General features: G+C 47.7%; 2 protein-coding genes and 2 long non-coding RNA genes across 6 annotated transcripts; 1 reads left to right on the top strand and 3 right to left on the bottom strand.

The window, feature by feature from the left end:
• Positions 1-91: 91 nt before the first annotated feature.
• On the top strand, positions 92-1,096 carry LOC120698563. Its single transcript, XR_005684903.1, has 2 exons — positions 92-641; positions 755-1,096. It is a non-coding gene; the product is annotated as an uncharacterized LOC120698563 (long non-coding RNA).
• Positions 1,097-3,015: 1,919 nt separating this feature from the next.
• LOC120698561 (histone H3.2) lies at positions 3,016-3,732 on the bottom strand. The gene has a single exon (XM_039982242.1). It carries the CDS (start codon positions 3,628-3,630, stop codon positions 3,220-3,222), a length of 411 nt encoding a protein of 136 aa, XP_039838176.1. The 5' UTR covers positions 3,631-3,732; the 3' UTR covers positions 3,016-3,219.
• Positions 3,733-4,197: 465 nt separating this feature from the next.
• Positions 4,198-7,755, bottom strand: LOC120698557 (actin-1-like). 3 transcript variants are annotated; one of them, XM_039982237.1, is made up of 5 exons: positions 7,599-7,755; positions 6,638-6,711; positions 6,162-6,555; positions 5,456-6,069; positions 4,198-4,589 (listed from the first exon to the last, which is right to left on the bottom strand). In XM_039982237.1, the coding sequence occupies exons 2-5, from the start codon at positions 6,692-6,694 to the stop codon at positions 4,524-4,526; spliced, it is 1,131 nt and encodes a 376-aa protein (XP_039838171.1). In that variant the 5' UTR covers positions 6,695-6,711; positions 7,599-7,755; the 3' UTR covers positions 4,198-4,523. The 3 variants fall into 3 exon arrangements, with proteins under 3 accessions (XP_039838171.1, XP_039838173.1, XP_039838172.1); XM_039982239.1 differs by having other exon boundaries at positions 6,638-6,705; positions 7,599-7,752; XM_039982238.1 differs by having other exon boundaries at positions 7,500-7,747.
• A 4,385-nt stretch (positions 7,756-12,140) lies between these two features.
• Positions 12,141-12,824, bottom strand: LOC120698556. The gene is made up of 3 exons (XR_005684901.1): positions 12,719-12,824; positions 12,349-12,630; positions 12,141-12,218 (listed from the first exon to the last, which is right to left on the bottom strand). It is a non-coding gene; the product is annotated as an uncharacterized LOC120698556 (long non-coding RNA).
• Between the last annotated feature and the right edge of the window lie 85 nt (positions 12,825-12,909).

Below are 12,909 nucleotides of genomic sequence, written 5' to 3'. Positions count from 1 at the left end.
CAAAGAACTAAACAGGGCTAGAATTTGATCAAACAAAGCATTTGTTCTTTCAGATAGTAGTACTGGGATACAGCCGTACAGGTATAGGTGTCCTGGCTTAATTCAGAGTCCAGCAGCTACGTCAATATTTGATATGCTTTCGGATCTAAGTCCTCAGCAGACTCCATTTTCTTGCTTGACGAAGTAAACATGAACCTTTGCTGCCAAGCAGTAGCTGAGAGAGGCGAAACAGAGGCGATCTTGATTCCGGCGTCGATCTGCCCGGTCCCTCCCCGCCGGCGGCCTTTCCGGCACCGGATCGGGTGAGGGACGGGGCAGATCGACGGCCAGCGTAGCTGTAGCTGCTAGGTTAGGTTTGTATCATATCTAGTAGGCTAGGGTTAGCTCGTCGTCCTCCATGCTGACGGAGCTCAGGTTTCCGGTGGTGGAGGTGCTCCTACCCCGGCGAATAAGGTTCCTCCGGGTCTTCGGCGATGACGACGGCGACAACTTCGGCGTGGGCTTCGGCGAAGATCCTATGAGATGCTTTTGCCCTCTCTGCTTGGCGTGGTTGACGACGGCGGTTGCAGTGAGGTGCTTTTGCCTTCTCTCCTTTAGATCCGGCGGCTGGAAAGGTAGCGTTCCCATCTCCAGTGATGGAGGTATGAGATTTGCTTTCTCTTCCTTTGCGAAAAGCGGGGAATCGTTTTTCCCTGCAGTGGGATTTGATGCCGGGTCGTCAATGACGGCTGCGGATGTGTTTTTCGGCCGTCAGCTCCTTGGTTAGCGGAGTCGGACGTCTTGGTCTGCTATGGCTCCGAAGGTGGCCGATGTTCTAGCACCCGATTTCTTCGTGTACGAGGGGCTGTGCCTGGTCGTATGCTTCTTCTGCGGCCGTTCAACAACGCTTGGGTCTTCGGTGCGTCATGGTGGTATCGTCTGGAAGGTGGTGATGAAGAAGACGATCACAATCCTGGAGATGGGGAAGAAGAACAGTAGTTCTAGGGACTCACATGTATTTTTCCTTTTCTCTAGGGTCTTGTTTGTTAATGAGGGATGTACTGCACTGCTGTTTAATATACCTTCTCTTTTCGCAAAAAAAAATGATGCCGCACCACTGAAGAAGTAAGGCACCGCTTCTCCGAGAGGAGCTTCAGCTCGTGCTACAGTGCCACGCACTGTTCGGCACTGTAGCGCGAAGCTGGAACGGGAGCCGAGGGAGTAAAATGAACTAGCACAGTTCTAAAGCTAGAGAAGTTACCGTGTGTTTGGTTGCGGGTTGGAGCCACTCCAACCCAAGTTTTAGGGATGACTTCAATCCTCCTCATGTTTGGTTAGCTTTGTTGGGATGGGTTGGTTCCAACCCTTAATCTTTGTTTGGTTAGAGGAATTGGGATATGAAATGGATGGCAGATTCACTCCGTTAGTGGGTCCCACATGTCATTCTCCCCTCTCTCTTTTCCTCCTTTCTTCTTCCTCCACGAAGGCGCGAGCCGCCGTGGGCTCTTCCCCAACTCCGGCCGCCGCCAAATCCCCATCCGGTGAGTTTCCCTTCGATTCCTCGCAGCCCCGGCCACCCCTCGCCTTCCTGGACCCGTTCCGGCGCTCATCTGGCCTCCTCCCTTGCTGTGCAGGGCCCCCGCGAAGCTCGCCGCTGGCCGCCGCCCCAACCGCGTGCGACCTGGAACACGCCATCCGCGTGCTGCTCTGCCCTCCGCGGGCGACCTCCGCCGTGGCCGCAAGCCGCCGCGGGCGCGCTCCGCCGCCGCGGGTTAGGACGAGGACGACGAGGACGGGCGGCACGGGTCGGGACGAGGACGACGAGGACGGACGGTGCGGATCGGGACGAAGACAGGTGGCTCGGGGCGGGACGAGGTTGAGACGACGACGACGGACGAGACGGACGCGGACGGAACCCGGACGGGTTCGCTCCGTCCCTCGAAATTTGACGGGCGGAGTGAACCCGCATCTTGAGAGAATATTCTCTCCTGGAGCCGCTCCGCTCCCTCAGCCCCTCATCCAAACAGACCAAAAGGGGGTCGGCTCCAACCAGGTTCGCCCAGCACCTCCAACCAAACACACGGCAACGTTTTTGCTGTACGTCAGACGAAAGAAACCAAGGCGCACTGAAAATAATGGCAAACGAGAAATGATTGGCTACTACTCCCTCTGTCCCTAAAAAAGAGTCGCTTTTGGTTTTCGTGCCACAAGTTTGATTAGATTTGTAGAAAATACGTGCAACATTTAAACCTCCAAATAAATTTTATAAAAAACTAGATTCAAATATCTATCTAATGATATTTAATTTGTACAATAAATATATATATATATTTAGTTAAAGTTGTTTCTCGGGAAGCGAAAGCGGCAGTTATTTAGGGACGGAGGAAGTATGCTGCTAGTATCACTAGGTAATGAACTAGTTCAGATTCTGAGACGCCCAACCAGATTCAGGTAACCTTTATGGTACAGAGCCAGGAAATTTGAGATGGAGTTGAACTGGATTCATGCTTTCAGCAAAGCATATTTGAACTGGGTTGACCTGAAAATGGGAAGAAATTTCACATATTCTCCCAGATAGAAAAATATTCAGAGCAGTCAAATTAGGGAATAGTTTAATGAAATCAGAAGCAATGGCAGAAACACAAACATACAGCAGTTATTCAAGAGTACAATTTGAGATCACATAGCCACCATTTCCATTGATGATAATGAGATGATAAAACCAAACACTGCAGCACGATTCAACATTAACAATACTAAAAACGATCCAGAAAATTTTACAGCACAGATCCACAACAACCGAACAGACTACGACTGATGTCAGGCAGCTTCTGAACCCAGCATAGATGAGAAAATCGGATGCCTCACAGTATAAAATCACATTCTCGCCATTCAACCTGAAAAATACTGAGGCCTATCTGATTCCATATCACATAAACAGAAATTGACAAAGGGAACAAACGAAACCATTCGCTGGTCGCCTGAACCAGATCCTTGCGCGTATCCACAACCAATAAACTGAAAACAGATTCAATATGACGTAACTAACTTTTCCATTGCTGATGATAATGAGATGGTAACATCAGAAACTACATCACACCAGAACACTACAGCCACACCACGAACAAGGAAACAAACACACCATCGCCCACGACATAACAGAGGTCAAGCGACTACGGAACACATCTCTACATTTCCCCAGATCAGGCATGCAATACGCTGAGGACGAGCCCACACCCTCTAGGCCCTCTCGCCACGGATGCGGCGCGCGAGCTGGATGTCCTTGGGCATGATGGTGACGCGCTTGGCGTGGATGGCGCAGAGGTTGGTGTCCTCGAAGAGCCCGACGAGGTAGGCCTCGGCGGCCTCCTGCAGCGCGGCGACGGCGGAGCTCTGGAAGCGGAGGTCGGTCTTGAAGTCCTGCGCGATCTCCCGCACCAGGCGCTGGAAGGGGAGCTTGCGGATCAGCAGCTCCGTGCTCTTCTGGTACTTGCGGATCTCGCGGAGCGCGACGGTGCCGGGGCGGAAGCGGTGGGGCTTCTTCACCCCGCCGGTCGCCGGGGCGGACTTGCGCGCCGCCTTGGTCGCCAGCTGCTTGCGGGGCGCCTTGCCGCCGGTGGACTTCCTCGCCGTCTGCTTCGTGCGGGCCATCGGGGACGGGAGAGGAGGGTGGGGGAGGCTAGGGATTTGCTGGAGTGGAGGGCGCGAGGTCGCGAGAGGATTTGGGAATTGGGGAATTGGAGTGAGCAGGCTGTGGGGCGTTTATGTAGGCGGCGGGTGGGCGTGAGGCTGGGAATTTTTCGTATTTTTTGGCGGTGGTGGGCTTCGGTTTTCGGGAGGAGCGGCGCGGTTTGGAGCGTTGGATTCGAGGGGGATGGATGGCTGGGATTGGTTTTGGTGGGAAGCACGCGGATTGTGGGGGTTCGATCCGTGGGCGTGGTTTCCTGCGTTCTGATTGGTTGCCATTGCGCGGCGGGAGTCAGGGGACCCACACGTCCGTGTGGCGTGGGCCTGGCTACTGTTGGTTCGCAGCTTCTGGGCCGAGAGGCCCAGCCCTACAAATGATCCGGATGTCTGTGAGATCCTCTGATTTGCGAGACTGTGACTGCGACGAACACGCTCGTGAGTCGTGATCTTGGTACATCTAGATGAAATGTTCATAAACGACATGAGCTGTACGAAACGGAAAGAAATCGCAAGATCCTTCGCACACACAAAAAAAGAAATCACATGATTTTCTGGGAAAAAAATATGCAGATACTGTATTATTATCTCAGACTCGCATAGACATCAGCTGGAACCAAAACGCAAACTAGGTACGAAACAGCAAACCAAATATATATGAACAATCCATTCAATACGACACGGAGCACCACGGACTAATATGTGTAGATTTTAATTCACTTCAACGACCTAGGGTACACAGCTACTGTTTATTTCTGTCCACTTTATACTCTGCGTCTGCCCCTTCTGTATTGCTTCAGGGCAACGGGCTGACAAGGCAGCAACCTTCTTGGAAGAGCCATGTCAAGCTTCTCCACACTTTAGAAGCACTTCATGTGGACAATGCCCGGACCAGTTTCGTCATACTCTGCCTTGGAGATCCACATCTGTCAAAAAAAAAACAAACAGAGTCAGACCTGATTTGAAGTGTATGAATAGAGGAAGGAAAGGAATACACTGCAAGAAAATGTACAACACTAACTGTGTTAAAAAAAAAACTCGACTGGCGGGGGAAAGACCGCCCCCACGGCTTTCAATTAAGAAGAGGCCAGTTGACCCCAGCCGAGAAAACCCCCGAAAGCCGGCTTTCGGGCTTGGACTGGCGGCACCTTGGCCCTGGGCCGGTCCGTAACCTTCATGGGCCGGGTTCCGTCGCCCACTGGGCCGGGCCGTAGCCACATGGGCCAGGTTCCGCCGCCCAAGAGCCGTGTCGCACAGCCAAGCTCAACGGAAGCACAGCGAGGGGTTTTTTTTCCCACAGGCGGGGTAAATCCGTCCCGGTGGGGGTTCGAACCCCCCACCTGTGGAGTGCTGCTGGTTGCTTCGCACTAACTGTGTTCAAACAAAACAATTGTTGATATTCTCTATTTATGTCTATTGCAAAAACAAGCCGTAGCAGTTACCACATTCAACTTCTAGAATATTGCTAGTTTCTACTCAGATGGCACTTCACTACTTCTCTGAATAACCTAGGGCATAGAGCAATATCTAAAAAAATGCCCAGGGTGAGCACATCTATCATCTACAACTTATGAGGAAATTATATATACCATGCAAATGCGTATGCAATGTGAATTAATGAAAATCTGGCAAATCATAACCTACAATTATGAACTGCAAGGAATTGATGCATCACGGATTGTTTCTATTTTAGCCCACAAGAAGGAAAAGGAAAATGCTGGGGGTCAAGCTGCTATTTTTTTTCTATAGCCAAACTGCCATAAATTTTCATGAGAAACTGTGAGAACACTACCTGCTGAAAAGTGCTGAGAGAGGCCAGTATAGAGCCACCAATCCAGACACTGTATTTTCTTTCAGGTGGCGCAATCACTTTAATCTTCATGCTGCTAGGAGCCAGGGACGTGATCTCTTTGCTCATACGATCAGCGATCCCAGGGAACATGGTAGATCCTCCACTGAGCACAACATTACCATACAAATCCTTCCTGATATCGACATCGCACTTCATGATGGAGTTGTATGTAGCTTCATGTATGCCAGGAGACTCCATGCCAACGAGAGATGGCTGGAAGAGCACCTCAGGGCACCTGAACCTTTCTGACCCAATGGTGATAACCTGGCCATCAGGCATTTCGTAGCTCTTCTCAACAGAGGAACTGCTCCGGGCAGTTTCCAGCTCCTGCTCGTAGTCAAGGGCAACGTAAGCAAGCTTCTCTTTGATGTCCCTGACAATTTCACGCTCTGCACTTGTCGTGAGGGAGTACCCTCTCTCTGTGAGGATCTTCATTAGGTGATCAGTAAGGTCACGGCCAGCAAGGTCCAAACGGAGAATAGCATGAGGAAGTGTGTATCCTTCATAGATCGGAACAGTGTGGCTCACACCGTCACCAGAGTCCAGCACAATACCTGAACACACAGAGAGAAATGGTGTCAGTACTACACCTAGCCTGTGATCTTTGTAGTAAACATTCTCATTTACCAGGTGACAACAATCTTACCTGTTGTTCGCCCACTAGCGTACAAGGAAAGAACGGCCTGAATTGCAACATACATTGCCGGACATTCAAAGGTCTCAAACATGATCTGGGTCATCTTCTCTCTGTTGGCCTTAGGGTTGAGAGGGGCCTCGGTCAGCAGTACAGGGTGGTCTTCAGGCGCAACACGGAGCTCGTTGTAGAAGGTGTGATGCCAGATCTTCTCCATGTCATCCCAGTTGTTAACGATGCCGTGCTCAATTGGGTACTTCAGTGTCAGGATACCTCTCTTCGCCTGAGCTTCATCGCCCACATAGGCATCCTTCTGACCCATGCCAACCATGACGCCGGTATGGCGTGGCCTTCCCACAATGCTAGGGAAGACAGCTCTTGGTGCATCGTCACCGGCAAAACCTGCCTGTTAATATCAAGGAGTTGATCCACAATTAGTTGATGGTAGTAGAGTTGCTTTACTGAAGTGTTTTGTGCGGGATAACAACCTTGACCATTCCAGTGCCATTGTCACACACAATAGGCTGAATATCCTCGTCGGCCATTCTCTAGTACTCTGTAACTGTAACAGAGATCAATGTTCAGTACTTATTCAGAGTAAACTGCAGCAACTTTGCCTAGTGCTAGGCAGGAGGACCGGTAATCAAAATTGATTTTCTACCCATATTTAAAAGAAAAACTTCCTACAATTATCTGGTTTTACTTGTGACCTTTGTACAGGACGAAGGAGTACAACAGCCACAAGTACCAAACACCTAAAAGTACTCGCGTGTAAACACAGATGCAGAGTCAGACGACACTCTCGAGTGATCTAGATATCATCATCCATCCAACATAAGATTCACGAGGAACTCAGAACATCGTTTGGGGATATTTGCCAAAACTGCGAAGAATTATCCACGCACAGTTTGGCCTAGCTGCTGCTGTATGTATTGATCAAACCACTACTGCTGCACGGCAATAAACTTCACGGCGACAGTACTAACCCTGGCAGCGATAAATCAGCGGGGAACCGTAAAAGCTATCACGGCACAGCGTTTCTGCTCGAAGTTAATTCCTAATCTTTTTTCTTTTACTTTGGTATAAAAACATTTCATTAATAGCTCACCCCCGGCAACAGATGGGCCTAATACTTCAGTGCAGAGCACAGGCGTCGCCACTGCAAAATTGATAATCCTATAACTCAGTTGGCTCATGAACTAGTAAGTACTAGTAACTATGCCAGCGAATTTCTACGGCCTGCAAGGGGATCGCCCCCCGCACCAAATAATCCATGAGAAATCAGCAGCGCCGGACGCGAAATTCCCCCCAAAAGAAGAAAAAAAATCACCAGAGACCGCCAATCCAAACCTGGTGAGGCGGCGATCCGCCGGAGGAGAACCACTACGATCGAGCAGGGGGGTTGAGCGAGAATCCGAGACCGAGCAAGCCGAGGGAGAGGAGAATCACCTGCGCAAGGCTGCGCGCCGATCGCCTCGGCCTCTGGACTGGACCCCGGAGCCTGGAGAACTCGATCGGCGGGTGACGCAAAGCCTCGCGAGCAGGCGAGCAAGAGACGAAGGAAGGAAAACGCACGGATGGGCGGCGTGACGGGCGGGGGGTGGGGGCGCCGGGCCCGGGGGCCAGTCTCAATACAGTTTTATAAAAAGTTTTATGACATTAAATATTATCAATTTTATGATAAGAAGAAAGAATTATGAAATTTTATAGAATGCGAGGAGAGTTTTATCACACTAAAACTTATCTCGCACAATTATCTAATTTTCAATCTAAATATTTATGCGCATAAAACACTCACTCAGACTAGCCTTGCGCTGCACGCCGCCGCCTTCTCGAAGACAACAAAATGAAGGGTGTGCTACACGCTGCACCGCGCCGCCCGTAGAAAACGGCCGGGGGCTGCGCACCCGCGTGCGTGACGCGGACCGCGGGGGGCTCGGCCCGAACGAACCTTTTTTTTGTTTGCTCCTATCCCCAGCCGCTTGTATTCCACGTAACGGTAGCGGGTCGGCATAGGGGTGGTAAAGGGCCCAACATTTTAAACTAGAAAATCTAAGGATCGGGCCCTAAAAGGGCCGGGCTCTAAACATATGTATTTTTGAACTAAAAATTTTAAGGGCTTTATTGGGCTGTGAAGAGACCATTAGGGCCATGGCCCATTACCACCCCTAGGTCGGCACATGTCGTCTCCCGGTGGACATGTCCGAGGGTACTATGTCGTGTACCGCGCCGCAGCTAGAGAGAGAGGAGACGTGCAGGACTCGTCGCCTGGGTTCGTGGGCCTCCTGTTCGGGCTGCTGGTAGGGGGTCCGGTAGGGAAAAATGGCCCGAAAGGCGCCGCCGGTCCGGCCGGGCCGTCGCCGTCGTGAGGAACTTTCGGTGCCCGAAGCGGGTACGACCCCACGTGGTATTTTTTTCATTTTTATATTTAAAAAAAACAAAATTTCAAAAAATATATGCCGAATAGGGAAATTTTCAAAAATAGGTGCCTGTCGCCCCTCTAATGGGCGACAGGGTGCCTATCGCCCACTGGATGGGCGACAGGACCTAAATGTAAAAAAAATTACATTTAGGTACTGGCGTCCAGGGCGCATTAAACAGTGAACTTGTAAAATTGATATAAAATCGTAGAAAAATTGAAAAAATACAAACTCAACTGTTCTGGATTCTATGAAACAAGATCTACAACTTTTGTTATATAAAGTTTCTCATTTCATCAATGTATCTAAATCAAGAAAAATAGATCTTGTACCTAGAAAAATCTGAAATAATTCATTTGGTCTAGTTGTGCTTATCTAAAATTTACCAAACTTTTTTTATAGCTCTTAGGAAATAAAATAATGGTACTGTAAAAGTTATGGCTTCTAATACTCAGTATAGTAGCATGTATAAATAACCCATTTAAACTAGATATATTGCAAGATCTAATTTAAAAACTTATTTTAGAAATGTTTTCTGGGCCTACCAATTTTGTACAAGCCTATTCTCACCATATGCAACACTCTTGACAAATATGGCATGCATCCAAAGGATGGATCTTGAGATTTAAATAAAAGTGCATTAAACTGGTATTTAAAATAGAGCAAGATACATTGATCAAATGAAAAACTTTATGTAACAAAAGTTGTAGATCTTGTTTCATAGAATCCAGAACAGTTGAGTTTGTATTTTTCTGATTTTTTTACGATTTTATATCGATTTTATAAGTTCACTGTTTAATGTGCCCTGAGCGCCAGGAACTAAATGTAAAGTTTTTTTACATTTAAGTCCTGTCGCCCATCCAGTGGGCGACAGGCACCCTGTCGCCCATTAGGGGGGGCGACAGGGACCCATTTTTGAAAAATTTCCTATTTGACATATATTTTTGAAATTTTGTTTTTTTAAATATAAAAATGAAAAAGGTGCACCCCACGCCGGCGCCAGCGGAGAGTTTTGGCTGCTGGGTAGGGCCCCACGACGCCGGCGCCTAGCGGCGGCTGCCGGCTACCGTCCCGTCGCTTGCGCCTGATGCCGGCCGCACTATACAGTTTCCCCCAAAACTTTGTCACGGAGTTTCTCGCGCGGCACAGCCGCACGGGGGATTGGACTTGCAGATGGCCCGACGAGGGGGGTTCCAATTTACGGGGCGAGGGGAGGCTTCGTACGGTCGATCTAGCGACTGACTTTTTTTCTTTTTTAGTATTTTTTGTTGTTTTCTGATAAAAATTTTTTGAGAAATTTTTTATGAAAAATATTTTGAGGAGAAAAAAGAAAAACATTAATGAAAAAAGTTTAGAAGAGAAAATGTTTTGAGAAAAATTGAAATTTTTTTGAAGAACACACTTTTGCATCCAAAATAAAAAGAATTGGAGAAAAAAAATTGCATCCAAATCTAAAAAACGAAATAGAAAATGCCACCTACCTGGGGAGCTCGCTGCCGGAGGCGAGCGCCCTGTGGGGAGGGGGAGGACCATGCTGCCGCCGCTAGAGAGCACCCCCGCAACCGCCTCCACCATCCTCTGCGAGAGCCGAGCGGAGGACCATGTCACCGCCGCTGGCGAGCGCCCCCGTCGCCGCCTCCCCCATCCTTCGCAAGCGCCGAGGGAGGACCCTGCCATCGCACCGCACCTCCTCGCCACTGGGCCGCCGCGTCGCTCGCCAGAAAATCTGGAGTCAGATCCAGACCAAAAGAGAAAGAAAGAGTGAGGAAGAGGAAAGGGAATGGGAGAGAGGCTAGCTGTTGGAACTTGGAAGAGAGGATGGGTGGAGATAATCACGTGGCCGCGGGGCCCACCATGTTTGCGGTCGGGCGACCTTGAGTTTCCCTGGTTCTGGTCGATTGTAGAAACAGTATTGGGCCCGACGAGGTGGCCTTGTGCTGTTTACTTGGCGTTGGTCTCTAGATCACAATCCTCACCGTCGTCGTATAGGCTATAGGGGATTGGGGCCTGGTCCCCTATCTCACGGTCTTCAAATAATACATTCAAATCTAGAAAAAGTTTCATATTTCAGCTCCCATCTATTCAGCAAGAGGCTGCCGAGAGTTCAGCCTATGGATGGAGGGCTCCCTAGAGATCAGGGGCGGAAGAACAGATTTGGAAGCCTCCCTAGTATGGGGACCCAAGTAGAGGGTTTGTTGGGGTTATTTTTCTTGACTTCACCCTTCAAATTTAGGATGGGGTTACTGGAGTTACTTTAAGGCAGTGGCGGACCTAGAAAATATTTGGGGCACGGGCAAACCTAACAGCTGATAATAAATTTACATATACATATACACAGATGTCTTGCCTCCACGTAAGCAATAAGCTCATCTGCACCTATACCTAGCCATGGAGCCTAGGCCGGTGCCCAAGTCGCCGGGCCATGGGTCTGCCCCTGCTCTGAGGGCCGTGATATGGAGAGTTATTGTTGGAGATGCTCTAACAATAGCGGCAATAACCCGCATGCAGCCATGCAGAGATTCCTTGATTCCTTGATTAACGCCCATAGAAGGTGCTCCAACTGCTAGGGGCTGCATGGTCATTACTAATCTCTCAGGGATTTTTTTTAGAGTGACTTGTATTTTAGGATGGAGGATGTACTTTGTAATGAATAGTCATATTTCTGTCTGGGAATGTGTCCACACCTGACCTACCTATGGGGTATGATCACCATTTCTGTTTGTAGGAGTAATCTCAATGATGGTTGGACTCGTTTACTATCATTTGATGGGAATGAGACCGGGCACTAACTCGTATGGTCATTACCACCACTAGTAACAATGCCCGCGCGGCACGCACGTGCTACAAAATTGATATGATAATAATTAAAACTTTAATGTGAACATACTTCTTAAATATACAAAAATCAATAACCTTGGATTCAAAGAAACATGAGACGAAATGGAACCACAAATGTTTCCATAGAAAAACTAAACGGAGTTATGGAAACAAACTTAGGTTAGGTACTACTAAAAAATAACATGAATTAAAGATTATAAGTTATAGCTGGCATCCTAACGAGGGAGAATTTGAGTAACGAGTATATCAAAGAGTAAAAAAAAATATAAATAGGTTACAACTTATATCTTCAAGTATAACCATTAATTGCTCCTAGTGTTTTCCATAGGACTTGAAATATGCTTCCATGATGGTGTCAGGTTTAACAACAAGCTTGAGAGACACAAATTCTTTCTCATCATCCGATTCTCTCTTCATCCTTTGGATTCAGTTATAGGTATCGAAGCAATGCAAGAAAAGAGTAGGGGTGTGACCATCCTTGACTCTCGATCAGAATAATATCAACGACCAGTACTGCAACTAACACAAAAATTCCAAAAATGCAAATGAAATGTTTCTCTTGATGATTCATATCGCCATATGATCGACAACTTTATTGGTCCAAACCAGCAACATGATAAACAAAATCATCAACCTACCAGATTCTTCAAAGTTCTATTGCCTGAATCAATGGAGCTAAGTTTCTATAAATGGAAGCAATTTCATAAGAGGAATGGGGTGGCATTCTCAATATCATACTTGAAATTTGCCAAACAGTTGAGTCCACCAGTGTTGAATACGCTGCCGGCACCCTGATGACAATGCGGACACTCTGCCCAAAAAAACACACTGAATCGAGTTGCTTTGACGGGTCAAGGTAGCCAGGATCCATAGAGGGCATGAATTACAAGATTTAAGTGGCTAAATTAACATGTTTAATATAACATGATAAGAAAACCTACCATTTATCAGTTAACTTTCCTATCCTTCATAATGAGCAATAATGTCCTCATTCTTAACTTGCAAGAGGAATTGACTCAAGTTTCAAAAAATATTGAGACCAATACATCACTACCTCTTGTCCATGAAGAAGGCATTTCTCACATCACACTACATGATCTCACTGAAATTCTATAATCTAATATGACGTCCTGGCAGTAGCACCAGACCCTGGCCCCTCCTTGCCATGACATCTGAAAACAAGGGCCCCCTAAATTGTTCATAGTTTTATGAAGAAGTACATCCTGTTTGCAGATTATGATGTCAAATGTCAATCAACTATTGATGCAATAACAGAAAGTGGAATAAGGGGAAAAAGTAGAAGAAACTCACAATGCTTCCATAGCCTAATATAGGTGATAAAGGCATAAACATGTAGGCCACTGCTTGCGGCTCGCCCTGAATACACCCAAATTTGAAAAGAAATAGTAAGAAAATTGGAAAAGAAAGAGCTATCAAGCTATCAGCTCCAGATAGTTCATGTTAGGTTGATAATGTAATTTACCTAGTCCTAAAATGTTTGT

The sequence above is a fragment of the Panicum virgatum genome, chromosome 3K, assembly GCF_016808335.1.
Source record: "Panicum virgatum strain AP13 chromosome 3K, P.virgatum_v5, whole genome shotgun sequence".
NCBI lineage: Eukaryota > Viridiplantae > Streptophyta > Magnoliopsida > Poales > Poaceae > Panicum > Panicum virgatum.
This window is presented reverse-complemented; position numbering and strand designations above follow the sequence as displayed.